At 39.4% G+C, this 26,910-nt stretch overlaps 1 protein-coding gene across 4 annotated transcripts in view; it reads right to left on the reverse strand.

The window, feature by feature from the left end:
- The window catches only part of UBR1 (ubiquitin protein ligase E3 component n-recognin 1), a 162,186-nt gene that overhangs the window by 24,245 nt on the left and 111,031 nt on the right, over positions 1-26,910 (reverse strand). For all 4 annotated transcript variants that reach the window (XM_009005311.5, XM_002753370.6, XM_078334075.1 and 1 more), the window contains exons 34-40: positions 21,795-21,885; positions 20,314-20,462; positions 16,781-16,836; positions 15,783-15,879; positions 9,790-9,857; positions 8,699-8,849; positions 1,622-1,709 (exon numbers count right to left, since the gene is read on the reverse strand). In XM_009005311.5, coding sequence (XP_009003559.1) covers positions 1,622-1,709; positions 8,699-8,849; positions 9,790-9,857; positions 15,783-15,879; positions 16,781-16,836; positions 20,314-20,462; positions 21,795-21,885 — 700 coding nt within the window. The remainder of the gene's footprint in view (positions 1-1,621; positions 1,710-8,698; positions 8,850-9,789; positions 9,858-15,782; positions 15,880-16,780; positions 16,837-20,313; positions 20,463-21,794; positions 21,886-26,910) is intronic.

Consider the following 26,910-nt stretch of genomic DNA (forward strand, 5'->3'; position numbering starts at 1 on the left):
GTGCTGGGCTACTCTTTATTTTTAAGACAGGGTCTTGCTCTCTTGTCCAGGCTAGAGTGCAGTGTTGCAATTATGGCTCACTGCAGCCTTGACTTCCCGAGCTCAGATAGTCCTCCTGCCTCATCCTCCCAAGTAGCTGGAATTTTAAGTGTGCACTACCATTCTCAGCTAGTTGTTTTTTTTTTTTTTTTTTAAAGTTGAGAAAAGGTCTCACTATCTTGCTCAGGCTGATCTTGAACTCCTGGACTCAAGCAATCTGCTTACCTCAGTCTCCCAAAGTGCTGGGATTACAGGTGTGAGCCACTGTGACTGACCTAAAATAAAGTATGCCCTTCAACATAAAACTTAAAGCTTTCATTTTTTTGTTGCTTAGATTAAAACCTTGTAAATAAACATAGGGAGAAAAAAATTTACCAATAACTAACCAAAGCAACTTGTTGGCTAAAAAAAAAATTAATAATTTCCTGGTTTCTATATTAGGATTGACTAATGATCTGTATGGCAGTTAAACTATTCTGTATGATACTGTAAAGTGAATCTTATGTAAACTATGAACTGGAGTTAATAATAATAATGTATTAATATTGGTTAATCAATTGTAACAAATGGTACCTCTCTAATGCAAGGTATTAATAATTGGGGAATGATTGGGGGAGGGAGCAAATGAAGACTATTCTTTTTGCTCAGTATTTCTGTAAACCTAAAATGCCTCTAAAAAATAAAAAAAAAGACTGGTAAAGAGACTGGTGAGGGGAACTTGGCAGCAGACGAAGTTCAGCAGAGCACTCCTATTGTATTTTGTATATATGTATAAATTATATATGTATTACATAACTATGTTATATAGTATATGTACATATTATGTATATATTATATGCATATTAAAATATGAATGCCAATGTATTTTCCATATTACTCATAAGAGCCTTAACCTGTAATTATATATGGATGCACTGAGTGCATCAATTGTATGGATCCCTGTAAAAGGACAACCTATTTTCCATTTTCTACATTTATTTTAATTCTAAATACTCCATTTGTTAAAATCCAGTCATCTTTTATCTATGACTCCAGAACAGTTTACAGAAGTAAAGATGTGTCAAACTTGTTTCAGTCTCAGAAACAAGCAAGTGGGTAGCTGTTATTCTAACCTACTACCTTTTTCTTCAACGTAAAATAATCAAAATACATTTTCTTCACTGTAAACCTATACTACAAGGCTACAGTAACCAAAACAGCATGGTACTGGTACCAAAAAAGATACATAGACCAATGGAACAGAACAGAGGCCTCACAAATAACACCACACGTCTACAACCATCTGATCTTGGACAAACCTGACAAAGACAAGCAATGGGGAAAGGATTCCCTATTTAATAAATGGTGTTGGGAAAAATGGCTAGCCATATACAGAAAACTGAAACTGGACTGTTTCCTTATACCTTATACAAAAATTAACTCGGGATAGATTAAAGATTTAAACCATAAAAACCCTCGAAGAAAACCTAGGCAATAACTGATTATTTTTCACTGGAATTTAAATGATTCAAACGTTAAACTGCCCAACAACTGAACAAGAAATGGAATTATTACAAGAATGAACTAATAGATTATTACTCACCCACTTGTATATTGAGAAATTTCTTCAAAGAAAGAAGATGCAGAACGAGCCTCTTCACTGTCTTCTTGAACCTGAGCAAGGGGTAGGCCTGAAAAAGAAATTCTGCGAGATGAATTATGTATTTGCTATTCATACAAAGTTTATAAATTATACTTCAATTTCATGATTCCAAGATAATGAACAATAGATTCATTCAACTGAGGTTGTTTCCCTTTTTTTTGAGACAGAATTTCACTCTTTTTGCCTAAGCTGGAGTGTAATGGCATGATCTTGGTTCACCGCAGCTTTCGCCTCCTGGATTCAAGCGATTCTCCTGCCTCAGCCTCCCAACTAGCTAGGATTACAGGCTGAGCTAAGTCTTTATTTTTAGTAGAGATGGGATATCACCATGTTTGTCAGGCTGGTCTCGAACTCCTGACCTCATGTAACCCACCTGCCTCGGCCTTCCAAAGTGCTGGGATTACAAGACGTGAGCCACCATGCCCAGGGCTCCACCTGTTATTAATCTAAGTAGTTGATGCTGAATATTAAAGTTGTTAGGTAAACTTTATATATATTAGCTGGAGAAACAAATAGGGCAGAATTGCTAAACATGGATGTTTAATATTTACTTGGTAAACATGTAAATATTTCATCATAATATGACCGTGGAAATAAATTAATAGTTATCAACCTGCTTTGGGTTCCTAGGAATCTTAGCCAGTTGGCAGAAATTAAACCTTTAGAAAAGGAAGTAGGTGTCTGTCCTGCCTTCATGCTCAAGCAAAAGAGTCTCATAAAAAGAACTTGTTGAGGTTATTTTCCTCCATTAACCTATCCTTAAGGTGGACCATCCTAAACCTTTCTGGCAACTGCCAGTTACTCTCACACTTATATTAAAGCTCTGGATAAGCCACTCTGAATTTCAGAATTATTGTATTAAAACTGATATAGAAATGTCTACCTTGCAGTTTGCTCTGAGGGATGGTTACAGCACATTTGAGTAGTGCTCTGTTGTTTTAAAGATGCTTTTGTTTATGTACTAATTCATCTGGAAGGTCATGATTCAAGTTGTCCTCAGTAATTTTATCATATCTTGAATGATTACTCCTAGTCCTTTTCATTTTCCAAATAACATCTCTTTATTGCTATACTTTAAAAAAACATATCATGAATCATATGATTGAAAAAATCATACTGATTTTCTCAATTCAAATATAAGAGAGCTCAATAATTCTAAGTCATTCTTTACAAATTTGAGGCAAATTTTACCTGCAATAAAATGCACAAATATTAAGGGCTTTATTCGATGATGCGTCTAACAAATGCACATAACCATAAAACAAGATTTTTATTTTTTAATTAATACACTTTTTTTTTTAGAGAGAAGTTTTAGATTCATAGCAATATTGAGCTGAAAGTACAAAGGATTGCCTCTGTCTCTATGCACACACGACATCCCCCACCTATCAACATTCAGCACCAGTGTAGTACACTTGTTATTATCAATGAACCTACATTGCCACATCATTAACACTCAAAGTCCACAGTTTACATTAGGGTTCATTCTTGGTGTTTACATTCTATGAGTTTGGACAAATGTGTAATAATGACATGTATGCACTGTTGTAGTATTTTTCGGAACATCCTTAAAAATCCTCTATGCTGGCTGGGCTTTAGGAGGCCAAGGCAGGCAGATCACGAGGTCAAGAGATCGAGACCATCCTGGCCAACATGGTGAAACCCCATCTCTTGTAAAAAATACAAAAATTAGCTGGGCGTAGTGGCGTGTGCCTGTAGTCCCAGCTACTCAGGAGGCTGAGGCAGGAGAATTGCTTGAACCGGAGAGGCAGAGGTTGCAGTGAACTGAGATCGTGCCACTGCACTCCAGGCTGGCGCCTCGTGACAGAGCAAGACTCCGTCTCAAAAAAAAAAATCCTCTATGCTGTGCCTATTCAGCCCTCTCCCAATGCCCTCACTCCTGGTAATCACTAATCTTTTTACTGACTCTGTAGTTTTGTCTTCTCTAGAGTGTCAGATAGTTGGAATCATATAGTATATAACCTTTTCAAATTGACTTCTTTTAGCTAGTAGAAGTCTATCTTTTCATCACTTGGTAACTCATTTATTCATTTATTTATTTTTTTAAGATGGAGTCTCATTCTGTTGCCCAGGCTGGAGTGCAGTGGTGCCAACTTGGCTCACTGCAACTGCCACCTCCCGGGTTCAAGCAATCCTCTACCTCAGCCTCCTGAGTAGATGGGATTACAGGCATCTGCCACCATGCCCCACTAATTTTTTTTTGGCATTTTTAGTAGAGTCAGGGTTTCACCATCTTGGCCAGACTGGTCTTGAACTCCTAACCTCGTGATACACCTGCCTTGGGCCCTCAAAGTGCTGGGATTACAGGCATGACCCACCATGCCTGGCCACCTTTTTTTATTTTTGAAGATGGAGTCTTGCTGTGTCACCCAGGCTGGAGTGTAGTGGTGCGGTCTTGGCTCACTGCGACCTCTGCTTCCTGGGTTACACAATTCTCCTGCCTCAGCCTCCTGAGTAGCTGGAACTACAGATGTGTGCCACCATGCCTGGCTGATTTTTGTATTTATTTAGTGGAGACAGGATTTCACTATGTTGGCCAGGCTAGTTTCAAACTCCTGACCTCAGGTAATCCTCCTGTCTTGGCCTCCCAAAGTGATAAGATTACAGGCATAAGCCACTGTGAGCAGCCGACAACTCATTTCTTTTTAGCACTGAATAATACTTCTACTGTCTGGACAAATCATCATTTATTTATCCTCTCATCTATTAAAGGATACCTTGGTTGCTTCCAAGTTTTTGTAATTATGAATAAAGCTGCTATAAACATCCTTGTGCACAGTTTTGTGTGAAACTTTCAATTCCTTTTGGTAAATAAAAGTTTTCAATTCATTTGGGTAAATAAAAGAAGTATGACTGATGGATCATATGGTAAGAGTATATTTAGTTTTGTGAGAAACTGTCAAACTGTCTTCCAAAGTGATGGTACCATTATTCATCCCCATCAACAACGAATGAGAGTTTCTGTTGCTCCACATACATGCTTGCATTTGGTGTTGTCAGTGTTTTAGCTTTTGGCAATTCTAATAGGTGTACAGTGGTATCTCATTGTTTTAATTTGCAATTCCCTAATGGTGTATAGATGCTGAACATCTTTACACATGATCAGTTATCATTTGTATATCTTATGTGGTGAGGTGTCTTTTCAAGTGTTTTGCCCATTTTTATTTTTTAGAGACGGGATCTTGCTATGTTGCAAGTCTCAAACTCCTGGGCTCAAACAATCTTCCTGCCTTGGCCTCCCAAAATGCTGAGATTATAGGTGTGAGCTATCACACCTGAGTCTCAATCTGTTGCCGGGCTTGAATGCAGTGGCACGTTATCAGCTCACTACAACCTATGCCTGCTGGGTTCAAGTGATTCTTATCTCTCAGCTTCTCAAGTAGCTGGGACTACAGATGTGTACCACCACACCAAGATAATTTTTGAATTTTTAGTACAGACAGGTTTTCATCATGTTGGCCAGGATGGTCTCAAACTCCTGGCTGAAGTGATCTGCCCATCTCAGCCTCCCAAAGTGCTGGGATTACAGGCCTGAACCACAGCACCCAGCCCCACTGCCCATTTTAAAATTGGGTTATTTTCTTATTGTTGATTTTAAGAGTTCTTTGCATACTTTGGATAACAGTTCTTTGTCAGAAGTGTTTGTTGCAATACTTTCTCCCAGGATATGGCCTGCCACTCATTTTCATGACATTGTCTTTAAGTGAGATGACTTTTTAGATATAAAACCAAAGGCATAATCTGTGAGATAAATAATTGATAAACTAGACTTCATCATAATAAAATTAAAAACTTATTCACTAAATGACATTAACATAATTAATTACAGTATTACCCAAAATAATCTCAAAATAACAATAATAGTTACCACTGTTATCACTTATATAAGTTCAACTTAAGATTTTTTGTGGGGAGGCAGTTCTTTTGTTGTCAGAACATAACCCACTAGGGAAGTACAGTTGAAATACTATGTTTTAAACTCACCTGAAGTAACCAGGTTCTTGATAGGTTTTATACAGTTAGTTTCGTTTGTTGTTTTCAATTTTAAAAAATTATCTTCTCCCATTTTATTTTTTAATTAAGTAAAAGATTTATAACCAGGCCAGGTGACTCATGTCTGTAATTCCAGCCCTTTGGGAAGCTAAGGTGGGTGAATCACGATGTTAGGAGTTCAAGACCAGCCTGGCCAATGTGGTAAAACTCCGTCTTTACTAAAAATATAAAAACTTGCAATAGAGCAAGACTCCATCTCAAAAAAACAAAAACGGAAACAAAACACCAAAAAATTAGCCAGGTGTGGTGGTAGGCACCTGTAATCTCAGCTATTCAGGAGGCTGAGGCAGAGAATTGCTTGAACCTGGGAGGTGGAAGTTGCAGAGAGCCGAGATTATGCCACTGCACTCTAGCCTGGGCAACAGAGCAAGACTCTGTTTAAAAAAGAAAAGATTTATAGAGTTCTAAACTCAAAACAGTATTTAAAAAGGACATTAGTTGAAGGCTGGCCAACTTGGCTTATGCCTGTAATACTAGCACTTGAGAGGCTGAGACAGGCAGATCACCTGACATCAGGCGTTTGAGACCATCCCAGCCAGCACAGTGAAAACGCATCTCTATTAAAAATACAAAAATTAGCTGGGTGTGGTGGAGTGTCCCTGTAGTCCCAAGTGTTAGGGAGGCTGAGGCAGGAGAATCACTTGAACCAGGGATGCAGAGGTTGTGGTAAGCCAAGATCGTGCTACTGTACTCCAGCCTGGGCAACAGAGAGAGATTTTGTCCCTCCCCGACCCCCGCCCCCGCAAAAAAAAAAGGCCAGGCATGGTGGCTCATGCCTGTAATCCCAGAACTTTGGGAGGCAGAGGTGGGCAGATCACAAGGTCAGGAGTTCGTGACCAGCCTGGCCAGCATGGTGAAACCCTGTCTCTACTAAAAAAATATAAAGAAATTAGCAGGGCATGGTGGCGCTTGCCTGTAGTCCCATCTATTTGGGAGGCTGAGGCAGAATTGCTTGTACCCAGGAGGCCGAGGGTGCAGTGAGCCGGGATTGCACCATTGCACTCTAGCCTGGGTGACAGAGCGAGACTCTGTCTCAAAACAAACAAAAAAAGAAAGGCATTTACTGGAATCTTTGCTCAAATCCCTATGTCTTTACCTTACCCTAGAGGCAACTATTTTTAGTTTTTGGTTTTTAATTCTATTGTCTCTGGTTTTTTTTTTTTTGAGATGGAGTCTCGCTCTGTCGCCCAGGTTGGAGTACAATGGTGCAATCACGGCTCACTGCAATCTCTACCTCCCAGGTTCAAGCGATTTTCCTGCCTCAGACTCCTCCCAAGTAGCTGTGATTACAGACACCCACTACCATGACCGGCTCATTTTTGTATTTTTAGTAGAGACAGGGCTTCACCATGTTGGTCAGGCTGGTCTCCTGACCTCAGGTGATCCACCCACCTTGGCCACCAAAAGTATGGGGATTACAGGCGTGAGCCACCATGCCTGGCCTCTACTGTCTCTTTTATAAATCACATAAGCAAATATGTATATAAACATATACGTACATAAGATACCTGACACAAAAATGCTATATGATAACCATTATTCTGTACCTTGCTTTTTTAACTTATTGGATCATGGAGATCAATTTATATCAGATCTTGTTCATTCCTTTTTAAAACTGCATAGAATTCCATTATATGGTACATCATAGGTTATTCAATGAATCCCCACTGATGTACAGCTAAATTGTTTTTTTTTTATATCCCAAATAATATCACAATAAATAATGTCATGCTTGTGTCATTTCATATTTTTGCTAGTAAAGCTTTGGGATCGATTCCTAGAAATGGAGTTGGTATGCCACAGGTTAAACATACAAGTAATTTTGCCGTATTTTATTCTGACATCACTTTAATTATGTTTGTCCTCTAAATTATATGAACCTTCAGCAGCCCTTACTTTATCGGTCACTAAAACCCCAACCAGATTTTGCTTTGGTTTTTTTTCCCCCCTTCTATTTTTAAGAGATGACGTCTTGCTCTATTGCCCAGGTTGGAGTGCGGTGGTGCAATCACAGCTCTCTGCAGCCTCAAGCTCCTGGGCTCAAGTGATTCTCCCACCTCAGCCTCTCAAGTAGCTGGGACTACAGGCGCACACTAACTAGCATGCTCAGCTAATTAAAAAAAAATTGTAGAGATGGGGGTCTTGCCATTTTGCACAGGCTGGTCTCAAACTCCTGAGCTTAAGTGATCTTCCTGCCTTGGCCTTCCAAAGTACTGGGATTACAGGCATGAACCACTGCATTCAGAACTCAGACTTTGCTTCCTATTATAAACCAGACTCTAAAAGGACAACTGTCATCATCATTCCATAATGTTGTATTACTCACGTATCTTCAACTGATTCAAAAGACATTTCATGAGTGCTTACTGGGTTTAACAAAGGTTACTAGATACTTGAAGCTTTAGAGGGAAATTTCATTGTTTCCTATCATCAAAAAACTTACACTGAGGACAAAGGAGCAGAGGGAGAGAAGAAACAGGGAAAGGAGGAGGACAACAGTAAGACATAACCACAAATAACTACAAAACAAGATGCTAATGACAAATGTTGCAAGGGGAACAAAGTACCCTTCTAGCTGAGGGAATTAAGAATGGTTTCAGGGACCTCCTTATCAAAAGGCTGAAAAAACTCACGTAGAGACAGACTTTCAGGATAGGGAATTTGAAAAAGAGGGAAAAGCAGGTCCAAGTGATCTCCCTGAATATCTGCAGAGTAGGTGCTAATCAAAGAATCAGGTAGTTTCAGCTAATTATCTTTTTCACAGCTTATTCTACCTTTCCTTGTTTAAATACTACTCATAAAAAAAAAACAGATGAATAATCATTCAATAAAAAATATAACATGGAACCTAGAAATACATAATATAATCACAAGCATAATTAATTCTGCCAGTAAAGTATGGCAAAATGTTATTCACAGTCAACATCCCGATGAAAACTTTACCTGTGTCTACTGTAAGTAGTATCTGAAACATGTGTGCCATGGTGATCAAATGGAAGAGATAAAGGTGGTTATAGGAAGAACTAACTGAAGAAGGCTGCAGATCAACAGTGTCATCCCAATACAAGGATGGGAATGCTAACACAGCACCCACCTATGAGAGAAAAGTGAATATTAACATAGGTAATGATAAAAGACTAACACAAATTAATGTCATAACTAAATGTGAAAGGCACCACATGCTACAGTGTGTTTGTGTATGTGTCTTTTAACAAATGCCATGTTTTTCTTATTCAATAGACTATATTAGAATATAATGTACCATAAATGGAGGATAATGGTCACCACCAAACAGGTTATTCATTTGCTGTGTCTATTTATTGTAGGTCTAAGTAGTGGTTCTGAACTCTGGCTCACAATATTCAACATTACAGGAGTTCTTAAAACAATACTGATACACAGGACCTACCCTAGTCCAACCAAATGAGAATCTCTTGGGGCGGGGCCTAGTTAACTGCATTCTTTTCAAAGTTCCCAGGAGATTCCAAAAGACAGTCAGGGTTAAAAACCACTAGGCAGAGGCCTAGATAATGAGGGATGAGGATGCTGGCTAACCGTGCATCCAAAAACTCCATGCTCCCAATCCCCATACTGCTTTCTCTACAAAACTTGGTTTGTAGAGATCATCACAGGGATGGAAAAATCTCTGCAAAAAAACTAAGGGCAGTTGCCATCCATCCACAGGTGTTTGGGGAAGCCTAGATACATCCATATTTTGGTCACTATCACCAAATAATTCATGATTTTAAGAGAGCTCACACAGTCATTGACTGTATATCATATATACAACTTGAGAAAAGGGTGAAAGGGGAAGCATAACATGAGTTAGAAAAGGCTTGCCTGTACAGATACCCACTAATGTAATCAACCAGGACGAGATCTATTACAAATTGATAATAAACAGAACGGACAGGAGAGATCAAACTTTACAGATTAAACACCAATAATTTATAATCTTGAACAAGGGGCATGAATGAGGAAAACACAAGAAATTATCAACATGAGGGATTTAAACAAAATTACTGAACACTTACCAAAACGTGAAACAGATCTATAGATAGAAGGCATGGTGTATCTTCTGATTTTAGGTTAGGAAGAACAACTAAAACAAACAAAAAGTTAACATAATTCAGTCAGTAAGAGAGCAATGTAGTTAAATAAAATGCAAGCTAAAAACACCTAAACCAAATGTATAACAGGATTATAAAATACAGAAACTAATACATCATACCGCTGAGATATGGAAACCATAATGAGAGACAAACTGAACTGAGAAAAGGCTGCTAGAAAGCCCTGGATACAATTTAAGGGTGAAAAGGTAAAATTTAGGGGGAAATGGCACATGAACTAGGACAACTGAAATACAGAGATTGTTTAAGAAACATTTGTTAAGGCCGGACGCGGTGGTTCACGCCTGTAATCCTAGTAATTTGTGAGGCCAAGGCGGGCAGAACACAAGGTCAAGAGATCGAGACCATCCTGGCCAACATGGTAAAACCCCGTCTCTACTAAAAATATAAAAATTAGCTGGGCATGGTGGCTCATGCCTGTAGTCCCAGCTACTCAGGATGCTAAGGCAGGAGAATCGCTTAAACCAAGGAGGTGGAAATTGCAGTGAGCAGAGATCACGCCACTGAACTCCAGACTGGCCAAAGAGCGAGAGTCCATCTCAAAAAAAAAGAAAAGAAAAAAGAATGAAAGAATAAAAGAAAAACATTTGTTGAATGAATGAGAAGAGTTACTTTTATACAATGTTCCCTCTACACACTTTTCTCTGACCATACGTTTCTAAATGTTCTGTGATACATATGAACAAAATTGGGGTTGTGGGGTAGGAAGAACATGCAAAGCAGAATAGGTGAAATGAGGATGGAGAAGATCCTCTTGAACAAAATTAGATAATAGTTTATGTAGATTGATCAGCTGGAGGAAATGCAGATGGCTCAAAAGTTATCATCTTTCTAATCTGGTCCATGTCTAAAGAAAACAGTAATTCCAGGAGTGAGAGCAAGGGTAGCAAAGAAGTGAAATTAATAAATGAGAGCAAGGGTGGCAAGGAAGTGAAATTAATAAGTGAGAGCAAGGGTGGCAAAGACGTGAAATTAATAAGAGAAATGGTTTTGTTATATAAAAATGAGGGAATGAATTGTATCTAAATAAAGCTGTTATTTCTATTTTTTTGTGAAATGGAGTCTCCCTCTGTCGCCAGATCTCTCCCAGTGTCGCGATCTTGGCTTACTAGGTTCAAGGGATTCTCCCGCCTCAGCCTCCCGAGTAGCTGGGATTATAGGCGCACGCCACCACGCCCAGCTAATTTTTGTATTTTTAGTAGAGACATAGTTTCACCACGTTGGCCAGGATAGTCTTGATCTCTTGACCTCATGATCCTCCCGCCTCAGCCTCCCAAAGTGCTGGGATTACAGGTGTAATCTATCGCGCCCAGTTTATAAAGCTGTTATTTTTAAAAATGAGGAAGAGAAGCCTCTTTTCAGACTAGGTCAATTTCTTTTTTTTTTTTTTGAGACAGAATCTCACTCTGTCACCCAGGATGGAGTGCAGTGGCATGATGCCGGCTCACTGCAACTTCCACCTCCCTGGTTCAAGTGATTCCCACGTCTCAGCCTCTCCAGAGTAGCTGGGATTACAGACACATGCCACCACACCCAGCTGACTTTTTGTATGTTTTTTAAGTAGAGAGAGGGTTTCATAATGTTGACCAGGCTGGTCTTGAACTTCTGACCTCAGGTGATCCACCTGCCTTGGCCTCCCAAAGTGCTGGGATTACAGGTGTGAGCCACCAAGCCTGGCCATGAGACTAGGTCGATTTCTTAACCTCAAATCTAAGATTCTAAACAAAAAGATAAAGGTTAAGATCAGGGGCTTTGAAGTCAGACTAAAATGGATTCCAGTATTGGCTGTGACTATTGATCATAGGCAAGTGACAGATGACAACTTCTTTAAGTTTACAGCAGTATATACAAGACTGCTGGGAGGTTCATTAACATATTAATGTCTTATTGGCCGGGCACAGTGGCTCACACCTGTAATTCCAGCACTTTGGGAAGCTGGGGCAGGTGGATCACCAGCGGTCAGAGTTCAAGACCAGCTTGACCAACATGGTGAAACCCAATCTCTACTAAAAATACAAAAATTAGGCCAGGCGCTGAGGCTCATATCTGCAATCCAAGCACTTTGGGAGGCCATGGCAGGCGGATCACAAGGTCAGGAGTTTGAAACCAGCCTGGCCAATATGGTGAAACCCTGTTTCTACTAAAGAATAAAAATAAAAATTATAAACAAAAAAATAACTTAAAAAATATATTAATGTATTATTTATGTCTTTTTAAAAATTTATCTTGAGATGGAGTCTCCCTCTGTCTCCCAGGTTGGAGTGCAGTGGTGCGATCTCAGCTCACTGCAACCTCTGCCTCCTGGGTTCAGGCAATCCTCCTGCCTCAGCCTCCAGGGTAGCTGGGATTATAGGCACCCACCACCATGCCCAGCTAATTTGTTTTGTATTTTTAGTAGAGATGGGGTTTCACCACATTGGCCAGGCTCTTTGTGTCATCAAATTTTTCTTACAGGCAGTTTTATAATAATTTTTTTTTCCTGGTTGCTAAAAATATTTATTTTAAAATTCTTTTGAAATCAAAAGTAAATTTTGGCATGCATATTTACATTTTATCTGTGGGTTAAACCAACCCTTTATGAACAATTAAACACCTCAGCAAAGTTTACATGATATAGTGGGAAAAGCAGGGACTTTATGGTCAGGCCAGGGTTTAAATATTAGTTCTACTTCTTATTGGTTTTATTACCATGGGCAAGTCATGTAATTTTCCTGTGCCTCAGTTTTCTCATTGTAAATGGAAAGAATGGTAATTTCCTTGAAGGATGGTGACTGGAAGAATTAAATTTTATTAAAAAATTCTAGTACAATGCATAGCACATGGCAGTGAGGATTCTATGTCCTGTCCCATCCATCCATCCACCCATCCACCCACCCATCCAACTACCCACCCATCCATCCATCTATTTAGAGACAAGTTCTCTCTGTTGCCCAGGCTGGAGTGTAGTAGCATATTCATGGCTTACTGCTACCTCAACTTCCTGGGTACAAGTGATACTCCTGACTCAGCCTCTTGAGTAGCCAGACTATAGGTACGTAATACCATACTTGGCTAAGTCTTTTGCAGAGACGGGATTTCACTATGTTGCTTAGCTGGTCTCAAACTCCTGAGCTCAAATTATCTGTACACCTTGGCCTCCTAAAGTTCTGGGATTACAGGCGTGAGCTACTGCACCCAGCCTGTCTACTGCTACTGCAGAAATCAACATATTAAAACAATACTTATCACTTATATAGAAAACAGCTCCTATTCTAAACTTTCTTATTTCTCTCAAATTTTCTACTATTCTTTTTAGTTCAAAATCTTGCCCCTGACCCAGCCCGCCCCGATGTCTTCCCTAATTCCTGCTACCATATCCAGATGCATATATTACCTTTTTCCCTCCTTCAATCTAACCTATTCAATATCAAACTGACCTCAGAATACCACTGTGCAAAACTTTAAAAAAAAAAAATTCCAATTACCTAAAGAATAAAGTTCAAACTTATGGCTGCAGCATTTAAGACACTAATTTTATTTTAAAAACCTCATGCTTCTCTATCTATAGATGCCACCACTCCCATTAAACTTGTCTTCTTGAACACATCACACACTTTCCTACCTCCTCAATCTTTGTTCAAATGTGCCCTGTGCCTTTTGGAATGAATGCAGCCTCTGTTCCTCTCAATTTATCTACTATGTATACACCCTTCAAGGCTCAATTCAAATCCTACCCTGTTAGAGGAGATAACAGCAGAGCCCCAGAGTGATTTCTTCCTTATCTCAATTTTTGAAGTGTGTTATTTGTGAAGCACATATCTGGCATTTGGCTATTTTATAATTTTTTTATCTATTTCCTCACCTCCACCACTATAATGTTTGTTTTTACAGAGGTTCTGCTTCTTTAATTCAATTATAAGCATTAAAATGGCAAGGAACATATCTGATAGCCCTAACATCTTACAAATAAAAATATTCCTCTAATAAATTTTCATATGAAAAACTTTCACATATAGGTATAAAGCTATACTACATAAATTCTTCCAGTATTGCTAATTAGAGATTATACACCACCATTTTAGTCTCTGCCATCTGTGATGATATTAATCCTTGTTTGGTGTTCTCTTTGAGACAAGGTCTTGCCATACTGCCTATGCTGGTGTCAAACTCTTGGGCTTAAGGGATCCCCCTCTCTTCAGGCTCCTGAGTAGCTAGGATTATAGGTGTGTGCCACCATGCTGAGCAACAAGCTGTTTTAAACATTGTAAATCCCATAATGTGTGATAAGTACAAAAGCAGTGAAACTATTTGGAAGAATTAGTAAATATCTAAATTATGACTGAAATGAAAAAGATACCAAAATAGTGATATGCAAATAGGATAAACTATTCAACAGAAAGAAGTCCTAAAAACAAAGACAAACGCATGTGACATATGGAAGGTTCTGGGCCTTTCCAAATGACCAACAATAGAAAAAAGTAAGTAAAAGAAGGGAAAACTTTTAAGTGTGTGACCAGGGGAACAGCAGCAACATTAGATTTCTATTAGTATAAACCCAATTCAGGAGACACCTCAAAGTTAATTTGAAAATACAAAAGCTAAGCATGGCAGAAGTTCTAATGAAACTCGAGTGGCAGCCTTGGGTGGAGTTATGGCATCTCCACATCAACAGGATGAGCAGAAAGCTGCTCAGGAAGAGCTCCCTAAGAAGCCTGTGGGGATTAACAAAGAAAAATGCTATTGGCTTCAATAGATTTTCAAGGTAAAGAAGTAGATCTATTTTGCTGGAAAAAAAATGTCTGCTAGTTTAGCTACAAGAAAATTAAGCCTGGCTTTAAAAATCTGAATAACTCTTATTTGGTAGAAATATATCTTGGAAGTGCAAGCTGAAACTACCGTACTCACGGCATTTTGGGACTTAGGAAAAGATTTACAAACAACTCTCTTTAAGGCTCATCTGTTTGGGTGCAGAGGAGCTTATAGTAGACATTAAATGGCCAGATGGAAATGCAGATAACCAAAAGGAAAGCAGCCATTCTAATGCTGTGTAATGACTTATACTTCTTTTAATTTTTATACTAATTGAGACCACCATATCAGCGCTTAGTAAATTTCTAACTTGTTAGAATATGAGAAGATTAGCTGTTATAGCCAGCCTCTCAAAGACATGGGAATGAAACTGACTTCTGAGATTACTGAATGTAACATTTCCATTATTTCATATGAACTTGACTCACAAACAAAATTAAACATATCTTAAAATGATCTATTCACATCATTGCTCCCTCTTCTAACTGGATTGGGGATACATGGATGTCAGGGTTGTAGACATTGGTTCAATAACCTAGGTAGGTAGAAGAAATATAAGTTGAAAATATTTGGAAAACACAGATTTAAAAAATAAGATCACAAAGGCCGGGAACAGTGGCTCACGCCTGTAATCCTAGCACTTTGGGATGCTGAGTCAGGCGAATCACTGGAGGTCATGAGTTCAAGACCAGTCTGGCCAACATAGTGAAACCCCATCTCTACAAAAAAAAAAAAAAAAAAATACAGAAATTGGCTAGGCATTGTTGTGGGTGCCTGTAATCCCAGCTACTCAGGGGGCCGAGGCAGGAGAATCACTTGAACCCAGGAGGTGGAGGCTGCAGTGAGCCAAGATCACGCCACTGCTTTCCAGCCTTGGAAACGAGCAAAACTCCCTCTCAAAAATAATCATAAGATCACAAGATTTACAGAGGAAGTTATATGTTTATCTGTTTTCTTGCTTGGCTTCCATAGGTGGTAAAATTTCATTAGTGAGTGCTCAAAATTAGTGCAGTGTATGTCGTTTCCTAATGAAATACTCTGCCAGAAATACAATCGAAAAAGACATATACATAATATAATACATAATAATAGTTCAGAGAAGACTCTACCTGATAGAAGACGAACCAGATGTTTTTGTATCAGGACCTGAGGACAAGTAATCCGCTGTGCAACTGCAAACTGCATTAATGCTTTCAGACCATTATGCTAGATTGTAAGAGAGGGAAGATAAAAAGATGACAGATATAAGTCATTCACTTAAGAGTTGCTAAAAACCAACTCTAGCTTGTTAGAATTAGTTGCAGATTCATTATATACCTTATATCATTGCAAATAAATTACAATATTCTTAATACCTGTACAAGGTTTTATGACCTTGCTACATTTCTAACAGATTTTCTCATGAAAAAGAGTTATTAAAGCTATCATTATTTTAATTCTCCTGTAAAGAGTATTCATTTTCCCCAGAGCTGAGCACACTGTGGACCACAAGTTTTCTAGTCTTCTGTGCCAGCTGTCAGAAAAATAAGAGGGAAATGGCAAGGAAGGATGGCAACCTCAGTTACCCCTTTTATGTTCACAGGGCTGCTGAGCACATTTCTTGAGGACTGTTTTCCAGGGAACACTATGTTATGAGGTTTAGGCCTGGGGCAGGAGTAGAGTCCTACAGTAGTGTCAGTATCTGCCCATCAAGGAGTCATGGCTTAATTTTATTCTTGAATTCAGTATGATGATTCATTCAGAGCTAAGCCAGCATTAATACTCAATGTTATATAATGGTGCAAAATTAGTGAGAAGGAAAAACACAGGAAATATCAGGATTTTGAAGTGTAACAAACAAAGAAAGGGAGAAAAAGTAATCATCACATGAAATCTGTGTGAATTACACTTAACCTCTGAAATTGAGTAAGCTCTATAAAGTGAACATGCTATTATTCAGTTTCCTATGAGACTGATGCAGCTCCTTTTTTCCCCACTATAGAATTCTGCTAATTTTTCCAGAAAAGGAGTAAAGACTTATTTTTTTTAATAGTAAACATTGGAGGCGGGGGGCGGAAAAAGGCATGCTATAAGTTACATGTACCTTACCTTGTTGGAATATACATACCTGCCTATTTTGAAGTGCTCCAAACAGAGGTTTTCCTTCATCACCCAATAGGTTTTCTCAAAGAATTAAAAAACATAATAATAATAAGTCCTAAACATTGCTGTAATTATCTACTGTGCTTTTTATCAAATGTTGTTTAATTATATTTTTTATGAGATGATTTGAATTTTTCCCCTCCAAAGTCTTTTTTTTTTTTTGAGACGGAGTTTCGCTCTTGTTACCCAGGCTGGAATGCAATGGCGCCATCTCGCAATCTCCGCCTCCTGGGCTCAGGCAATTCTCCTGCCTCAGCCTCCTGAATAGCTGGGATTACAGGCACGCGTCACCATGCCCAGCTAATTTTTTGTATTTTTAGTAGAGACGGGGTTTCACCATGTTGACCAGGATGTTCTCGATCTCTTGACCTCGTGATCCACCCGCCTCAGCCTCCCAGAGTGCTGGGATTACAGGCGTGAGCCACCGCCCCCGGCCTCCCTCCAAAGTCTTGTGTTTTAAGTCTATGCCAAAATTTTCCAATTTCTGAGTGAGAGAATATTAAAAGTAAATGTAGATCATTTTACAAATTACTGGCATAAAAAATAAAGTCCCTGCAGCACTTTTATAACGAATGCTTGGGAAAAACAAAGCAGCCTGGATTGTTTCTTCTCATTTTAGCATCTTTTTTATGCAAAAAATTCTAAAGTAAGTAATTTATATATGTATTTATAGCCTATTTTATTTAAAAATAATATGTAAGGCAGATGCAAATGACTTTATTGCTCCTTTGGGTACTTTTTTTGGGGGAGGAGTTTTGCTCTTGTTGCCCAGGCTGGAGTACAATGGCATGATCTTGGCTCACTGCAACCTCCACCTCCCGGGTTCAAGTGATTCTGTCTCAGCCTCCTGAGTAGCTGGGATTTTACAGCCGCACACCACCATGCCCAGCTAAGTTTTTGTAGTTTCAGTAGAAATGGGGGTTTCACCACATTAGCCAGGCTGGTCTTGAACTCCTGACCTCAGTTGACTTGCCCATCTCGGCCTCCCAAAGTGCTGGGATTACAGGTATGAGCCACCGCACCTAGCCCGGCCTTGGGTACAATTTTAAAAGATTTAGAAAAGATGAATAAGGAAAAAGAAAATGAGACTGGCTGTGGTGGCTCATGCCTGTAATCCCCATATTTTGGGAGGCCAAGGCAAGAGGACTACTTGAGCTTGGAAGTTCAAGACTACACTGGGCAACATGGTGAAACCCTGTCTCCACAAACAATATAAAAATTAGCTGGGCATGGTGGTACATGCCTGTGGTGTCATTTGCTCAGGAGGCTGAGGTGGGAGGATCACCTGAGTCTGGGGAGGCTAAGGCTTCAGTGAGCCATGACTATACCACTGCACTCCAGCCTGGACAACAAAGTGAGACTCTGTCTAGAAAAAAAAAAAAAAAGAGAGAGAGAGAAAATGAAAATACCAAAACCATGGATTTGTGGTTTGTTGTCCATGGTATTTATTGCTAAATTACTCTTATTTTCACTGATCCTTAGCAGCCGATACGTGTGGAAGCATTTTTTTTCATCTTTGCATAAACAGCAATTCAAAGGATGCTTTGTTTTGATTCCTCCACTATTATCCTATGCCAGTGCATTCTGTGCATGCCTCTCCATCCCCACAGGGATTGAGATAAGTTAGCTGCTTAGGTACTAAAAGTAAAGCACAGCATTATGCCTGCTTGATGGAAAAACCCCAATAGTGAGCACAATATGTTATTAATCAAACGGAATCCAAAATATTATAGAACCATATATGAAAAGATTCGGCAGTAAATTTCTTATCTTTTTATAAAAGACTCTGTCCTCTCTTTAATGTTCAAGGTCTAAATATAAATTCTTGATCTCCTAATGCTTATCTTCCCCAAAACAGTCTGAAGAGACTTAGCAGGTCATGATTCTGGAAAAATGTCAGTCATGTCCCTACCCCCACAGCTCCCTCCACCAGGCAGAGGGGAGGCCACCCCACTGCAGCACCTGGGGACCTCAGGCCAGCAAAGGGTCCTGCCCAGAGGGCACCAACCCCAGGAAGACACAGCCCCCACCCAGAGCTTCCCCAGCCTGCCCCTGCCCCTGAGCCCACCCTGAGGATTTGTGCTTTGACTCTGACAGGGAGAAGCAGGAAGCCGCCAGCCCCGTCCCTGGAGTCCTTGGAGAGCACAGAGTGGAGCAGCGACCCGGCTCCTGAGTGGCATTTCCTCACCTCCTGCAGCCCCTGCATGGTGCCGGGCTCAGCCCAAGACGCCTACCCGCAGTCTGGCCCCATCAGGGATGGTCACAGCCCAGCCACAGGGGCGACTCTGCCCATCAGTCCCCTTGGGGCAGTGACCAGATCCCAGCTGGGGCAGAGCCAGGATGGGCCCTCTCTATGGGCCTAAGGTCAATGTACGTGGAGGCTCACTGGGCTCAGGCCAATGAACCTACCCATAGGAGCCCTCTGAGGGCACCAGTACAGGGTCCACTCAGGGCAGGCGCCCGTGGCCCAGAATCTGCCCTCGCCAAGGCACTTAAACTCTATTGAGAAACTAATGATAGTATGTAGGAAGGCTTTGGGAAAAATGTGACTTCATGCTACTTAATTCAAATTATGAAATACAAGTGTCTTGTTACAAAAATATAATTATATGAAGAAAATATAATAGACTCCATTAAAAACAATTACCATGTATATATATATATATATATATATATATATGAAGGGGAAATTAAAGCTGGCTTGGATAAAGATAGGGAAGAATCACCATTCTTAATTTTTTCCATGTAATATTGGACCTTGTCCCTATAATGAACAAATGCACTAATATTAAAAATCTAAGTAATCCCTTGCTGCTACATTTTTCTATGGGACATTTTCAATATGGCAGACAATTTGACAGTAGGCTTCCCTTTAGAGCTGATTTCTGCCTGCTAATCTTAAACTGCCTCAGTTTTCCTTTCACCTTTCCATTAATTTTTAGGTGACACACACACTTTTAGAAACAGGGTCTCACTCTATTGCCCAGGCTAGAGGGCAATGGTGCAACCACGACTCACTGCAGCCTCAACTCCTGGGCTCAAATGATCTTCCCACTTCAGCTTCCTGAGTAGCTAGGATTACAGGTATATACCACCATGCCTGACTGACTTTTTTCGAGAGACAGTCTTGCTATGTTGCCCAAGCTAGTCTCAAAATCCTGACCTCAAGTTATCCTCCCACCTTAGCGTCTCCCAAACATCAACCTCCCAGGAGTGAGCCACTGCGCCCAGCTCCTTTAAAATATTATTTTAACTTATGTTGCATATGGCCATGATCACAGTTAAAAAGAGATAAATATAAAAAAATTATCAGACCCAATGGCATGAGCCACACTAATACACTAAAATACTAATAGTTCTCATACAAGTCAAATTATTCTGGGCCATCCAGGAAAAAAAGAATTTAAGAATGAACGATCAGTGTTAATTCTGTCTTGAACAATCAGTGTTAATTCTACCTCACTGAAACGTCCAAACCAGTCTTCTTAGGAGCCTTACCAATTGCCTGGGTAGTGAAAGCACAGGTGCTCCAGGTCAGCATGGGAACTCGAGGATCAGTTTCATCAGGAGGCACTTTCAATCCAATTCTATAAATTGTTGTGGCAAAGAGAATAACCATGTCCTTGATGCTATTAGAATATTTAATCCTATAAATAAAACAAAAAAATTTGTATGGTTTAGTAAAAAGAGCTACTTAGTAAGAAGTCCAATTAAGTCCTGAAGTAATAGAAACAACTGAACTGCTTTCAACACAAGTAAACTGCTCTTTGCCACATTAGAGATTAACCTCTACAAGGATTTCTTCAGTTGGAAAAAAATTCGTAGAGCAGAACTGTATTTTCTAAAGGTAGAGAAATAGTTCTTATAAAATGGTAATGACCCACATAACTTCACTTCCTAGAGAAGATGCAGTAGATGCTCACAGCTAGAAGGGGTTCAGGTACTAATTTAAAAACAGAGTGAATACAGAAGGAGTAAAATTCAGAGGAACAGATCTGACCTAACAAGTTTTGGTGCCTGGAAAAGGAACCAAAGAAGTACTTTTGTATTGATAGGTATGTGTACATGTTTGTGTTGTGTGTATGTGTGATAATACCATGTATTTGGAGTGATACTATCTGGTTTTCTGAATCTCCATTTGTAACAAGTATTTTCAGTAGCAATGGGATAGATAAACAAGGATCACAACTTGAAAAACTACCCTGGATACTCAGTATTAATGAAATAATAATACCTGATCTGGGTACATCATATCTCTCCGATAACCTAATGAGGTAGGAGAGAAGGCCATTGCCTCAATTTTACATACACAAAAAATTAACTGCTGGTCGGGGTGGAGTGACTTGAGACCTTTCAGAAAGTCACAAAGCAAGTCAGATGTAATTTTAAATGAAGTCTCTTAATTCTGGTCCTCTTGTAGGTCGAACCACAGAGAGTTAGCATTTTGTTGGTTAAAAATGGTTACTCAGAGGCACAGTTCACCTTAATATATATTACTTAATATATCAAACCACTTCATTTTATTAATACAAATAAAAAACGAGAAAGAAACAAGATAATGGGATAAACTATTTTATAAATATAAAAGGAAGGAAAGATGAAAGCCTATGCTGTTTCCTATTCTTTTTTTTTTTTTTTGAGATGTAGTTTCACTCTTGTTACCCAGGCTGGAGTGCAATGGCGTGATCTCGGCTCACCGCAACCTCCGCCTCCTGGGTTCAGGCAATTCTCCTGCCTCAGCCTCCTGAGTAGCTGGGACTACAGGCACATGCCACCATGCCCAGCTAATTTTTTGTATTTTTAGTAGAGACGGGGTTTCACCGTGTGGACCAGGATGGTCTCAATCTCTTGACCTCGTGATCCACCCGCCTCGGCCTCCCAAAGTGCTGGGATTACAGGCTTGAGCTACCGCGCCCGGCCTCCTATTCTTATTTTCACAATCATTTACAAAGTTCTCTCTTAACTATTTAGATACTTACAAAGACTGAACTCCAAAATTCAGGATGGAATGGAAGTCAAAAGCAGAATCTCCCGTTCCTTGATTAAAGAAAACAGGAATTGGGTTTTCTCCTGATAAATTAAAGAGAAAAAGAAAGAAAAATCATGAATGAGTTTAGTCTGACATACAGTTTTCTAACTTTTATTTTCTTTTGACAGTCTCACTCTGTCACCCACGCTGCAGTACATGATGATCTGCAGCTTCAACCTCCCAGGCTCAAGTGATCCTTCCAATCTCAGCCTCCCAAGTAGCCGGGACTATGGGCACATACCACTGTGCCTGGCTGTTTATTTTTTATTTTCAGCAAGTTTGCTTTATTATGTGTCTGAGTGTGGTTTTCTTATCTGCTTGAGATTTACTGAACTTCTTGAATCTGCAAATTTATGTCATTCTCCAAATCTGGGGAATATTCAATTATTTCTTCAAAATTTTTTTTCTGCATTATTTTTCCTTCCTTTTGGAAAAAATCTTATGACACAAATGTTGGATTGAAAAAGATTGTCCCATAGACCCCTAAGGTTCTATTTTTTAGCCCCCATCTCTTTTTTGTCTGCTCTCCAGACTGAGTAACTTCCACTGATCTAATTTCATATTCATGGACATTTTACCTCATCTCCGTCTAGTATATATATTTCTGAAACAACACAACCTTGCTGTGTTGCCCAGGCTGGAGTATAGTGGCATGACTATACCTCACTGTAACCTCAAACTCCTAGGCTCAAGCAATCCTCTTGACTCAGTCTCCCATGTACCTAGGACTATAGGCACACGACACTACACCAAACTAATTTTTTTTTTTAAAGAGATGGGGTCTCACTATGTTGCCCAGGCTGGTCTTGAATTCCTGGCCCCAAGTTATCCTCCTGCCTCAGCCTCCCACAGTGCTGTTATTACAGGCCTGAGCCACTGTGCTCAGCCTTCCAGTTTACTATCAAGCACATGCAGTTAATTTTTATTTCATCCAGTATTTTTTCAATTATATTATCACCGTATAGTTGGTTTTTTTAGTTCCTATTTTTCTCTAACTTCTTTCAACTTTTTAAAGAGTGTTCATCTTTACCGTATGTTTCAAGGCTATCTAGCTGCTTTAAAACTCTTTGGTAAGTTTAACATTTAAAACATCTCAGGATTGGCATTTGGTTGTTTTTCCCTTGAGAACTGGTCAGATTTTTTGGTTCTTTGTATGTCAAGTAATTCTGGATTATATCTTGTATATTTGGAATATTACACTGAGAGGTTCTGGTCCTGTTAACCTCTGGAAAACATACAGTTTTAAAGTGTTTTAGAAGGCAATAAACTCAGGTTAACAAGTTCTGTCTCATCCTCTGTGGATGGTGATTCCAAAGTTAGTTTTCAGAGCCTTTGCTGTGGTGTTTTGATATGCCCAGCACATGTACTCCTCAGGGGATTAGTCTGGGACTTGAGTGATGAAACCATTTGAAATGCAGATTACTTCTAAAAACTTTGGCTATGCCTCTTTTGGCCTATTCTGCACATGTGCAGCTTGGAGGTGAGCCTGGGTCTCAAAAATATAAGATTCCCCTTCTATAGTTCTCTCTTCTTTGGGATTTCCACCCTGGCCCCCACACTTTCTAGCTCCAAAGGACCCTTTTCCCTAGTTCCTCTGGCCATAATGACATTTTTTTCCGTTTTAGTCTCCCATGCTATCATTCAAGATTTATGACTGGGAATTCCCTTGGGGTGAAGCCATGAGGCAAAGACAGAAAAAAACTATTAAGATTAACCTTGTACCCTTTAGAACACAGGAGCCCCCTTTCCCAGTTCCTCACCAGAGAGACTGGTTTTCTCTTGGGATTATGGGCATCTACATGGCTACCATGGCTGTGCAGCTCCATGCGTGAGGCTGGCCTTGTGAAAAGGCCAGAGGAAAAATGAACACACTCCTTTTATACTCTCTCTGTGAGGGGCTTCTTTTCCTGATCCTCTGAACAGAAAGAGATGGCATTTCTCTTGGATTTTTTGCTGTTCATGCTTGTTGTACAGTTCTGAGATTCTGCTGTTCTTGGGTGTAAGTTGGGAAATAAAGAAGGAAAAAGCCTCAGAAAACTCACTACCTGTACTGATAATTCTTAAATTTTGACTTTAATTTCCCAATCTGCCTGCTCTGTCTACTTTTCAGAGACTTTAGATGTTCTGGTGTTTTGTATCCTGTGAAAGTAGGTTTATCAGGAATATATGAGGAACAGATATTGGATGTTATGAAATGTCTTTAAAAAAAAAAAAAAAAAAAAAAAAAAAAGCCAGTCTTGCTTGCCCAGGCTAGACTGCAGTGGTGCAATCTCAGCTCACAGCAACTTCCACCTCCCAGGTTCATGCCTCAGATTCTCCTGCCTCAACCATCTGAGTAGCTGAAATTATAGGTGTGAACCACCATGGCTGGCTAATTTTTGTATTTTTAGTAGAGATGGGGTTTCACCATGTTGGCCAAGCTGGTCTCGAACTTCTGGCCCCAAGAGATCTGCCTGCCACAGCCTCCCAAAGTGCTGTGATTGCAGGAATGAGCCACTGCAACTGGCTTGAAATGTCTTTTTTAAAAAGTTACAAAGACCAGCCAGGCACTGCAGCTCATGCCTGGCAACCCAGCACTTTGGGAGGCCAAGGCAGGTGGATCACCTGAGGTCAGGAATTCAAAACCAGCCTGGCCAACATGGTGAAACCCCGTCTCTACTAAAAATACAAAAATGAGCCAAGTGTGGTGGTGGACAACAGTAATCTCAGCGACATGGGAGGCTGAGGCACAAAAATCACTTGAACCTGGGAGGCGGAGGCTGCAGTGAAATCTCATTACTGCACTCCAGCTTGGGGGACAGAGCGAGACTCCATCTCAAATTTTTGGGCTATGAGCTGTCTTCTAAGTAAGGTTTTGGCCATATTCCATGGATTTTTATCTGTGTTGTTCTCATTGTTGTTAATTGCTAAATAGTCGATGATTTCTCCATTTCTCTCTAGCTTTTCCTTGCACTTAATAGTTATATGGAATAGTATTTTAAAATTCCTAATTTGTTAGATTTTTGAGTTCTCTTTTGTTAGGTTTTATTTTATTGTATTGTGGAGAGTATAAGTGTCCTACATAATTTCTCTTTTTGAAACTGAGATTTTACATGGCCTAATTTATTAACCAATCTGTTATTAATAATCGATGGACAGGCTGGCCACAGTGGCTCACACCTATAATCAAAACACTTTGGGAGGCCACGGTGGGAGGATCACTTGAGGTCAGGAGTTCAAGATTAACCTGGGCAACACATTAAGATGCTGTCTCAAAAATAAAAAAAAAAAACCCATGAGCATTTGATAAAAATATATTCTCAATAGGAACACACTTCTATAGAATATATTACTAAATCAAGTTTAATTTTAAAAATTCTCTAAGTCCTTATTTATTTATTTATTTTAGGATGACTTGCCCAGCCACAGTCTTGGAAAGATCTGGCAAAATCTCCCACTACACTATGTTTTTGTTCAAAACAACACAGGATGAAAATAAAGAGGAACTGGATTTATTATCTGTTTTTTCTCCTAACCTTCCCCTATTTGTAGGCAGTATAGATAAAATCCTTACACATTTTCTGCAATTCTTCCTTTACAATCTCTAGGCTCTGTTTCTTTCCCCCAAACAACTAGTCATTCGATAAGCATTCAGAGCAAACTTGTCAATGCTTACTATTAATACCACCGCCTCTTACCATCTCAGGGTATGACCAGTGCAAACGACTCCTGATTAATCTTCTTGAGTCATCTCCTCACTCTTCCAATCTAGCTGCAGCACTACTCCCACACTAAAAAGCTACCAGAATAAATGCTAGTCACTTGCTCAAAAATTTTTAATCATTCTATGCTTTCTTTTTTAAAGTTCTTTATTTCAGTAGTTTTTCCTTACATTATGTTCAGTATTTTCTTCCCTTGAAAATATAGGCTTCTAAGTAAATTGTCGAATATGCTTAAAAGACACTAATCACTCTTATAATTCTTTAGATGGTCACAGAGGTCCTACTGCTAATAAAGTGATCTTTCTACTTAATGTCATGTTTGAAACCACCAATGAAACATTCAGAGGCCAAAAAAACAACAGAAAACTGACTTAAGGCTGAATATTTGAGACCTAAAAATCAGGATGTAAAATCAAGATGTCAATCTACATTTTTTAAAATAAAAAGAAACTAAATTCATATATGTCAAAGACATTTTTAAATACTGTTTTAAAAAAAGAAGAATCTCTTGTACTGAATTGCTTCTCAGTGCTTAAAACAAGTAGCAAAGTATAAGTACATGCCAAAAATCACTTCTTAGCAAATATGTTAGAAGAGTTTTTCGTGCAACAGATCGTTATCTCATTAGCACCACTTGTGGAAAAGTTTTTGTTATAAAATGAAGGAGTAGGGAAAACTGTCAGGACATTGCCAAACTCATTCATTGCTGACTTGTTTTCTTCCATCATTCTGTGTTTCTAAACAACCAAGTCCAAATTCTTATAAACCTCCACAACTGCTACTCCTCGCTATATACCCTCGACTAACGTAGGCCGGACTTTTTCAAGGTCTCTGAAAATGCCAAGCTCATAGTTCCCTAAAAACATTTCTATTTTCTACCTGGGTTCTCCTTTATCCCTATCATACACTCAAATTTGATACAAGGTCAAATTGAATCTCATTTTCTCCATGACATCTTCCCTTACTACTTAAGCCCCTACTGATCAATTCCTTCTTAAAAATCCTATGAGTCCTATTGTTTTGTACTGTAAAATCTGGCTGTTAATGCTATTTCCTCTTGTATCGTTCTTAACTGCATAGCATGCACACATGTGAGGTCAACAAGGCAGGGAACATAAAAATGTATATAGTGCTGAATGCATGATTAAACATTTAATAAATACTTGATAACTTAGACTGGGTCCACTGCCTCATGCCTATAATCCTGGCACTTTGGGAGGCTGAGGAAGGAGGACTGCTCGAGTCCAGGAGTTTGAGACCAGCCTGGGCAACACAGCAAGACCCTGTCTCTACAAAAAATTTAAAAATTAGCCAGGTGTGGTGATGCAAGCTTCTGGTTCCAGCTACTTGGGAGGCTGAGGTGGG

This window comes from Callithrix jacchus, chromosome 8 (assembly GCF_049354715.1).
Source record: "Callithrix jacchus isolate 240 chromosome 8, calJac240_pri, whole genome shotgun sequence".
In the NCBI taxonomy this organism is placed as follows: Eukaryota; Metazoa; Chordata; class Mammalia; order Primates; family Cebidae; genus Callithrix; species Callithrix jacchus.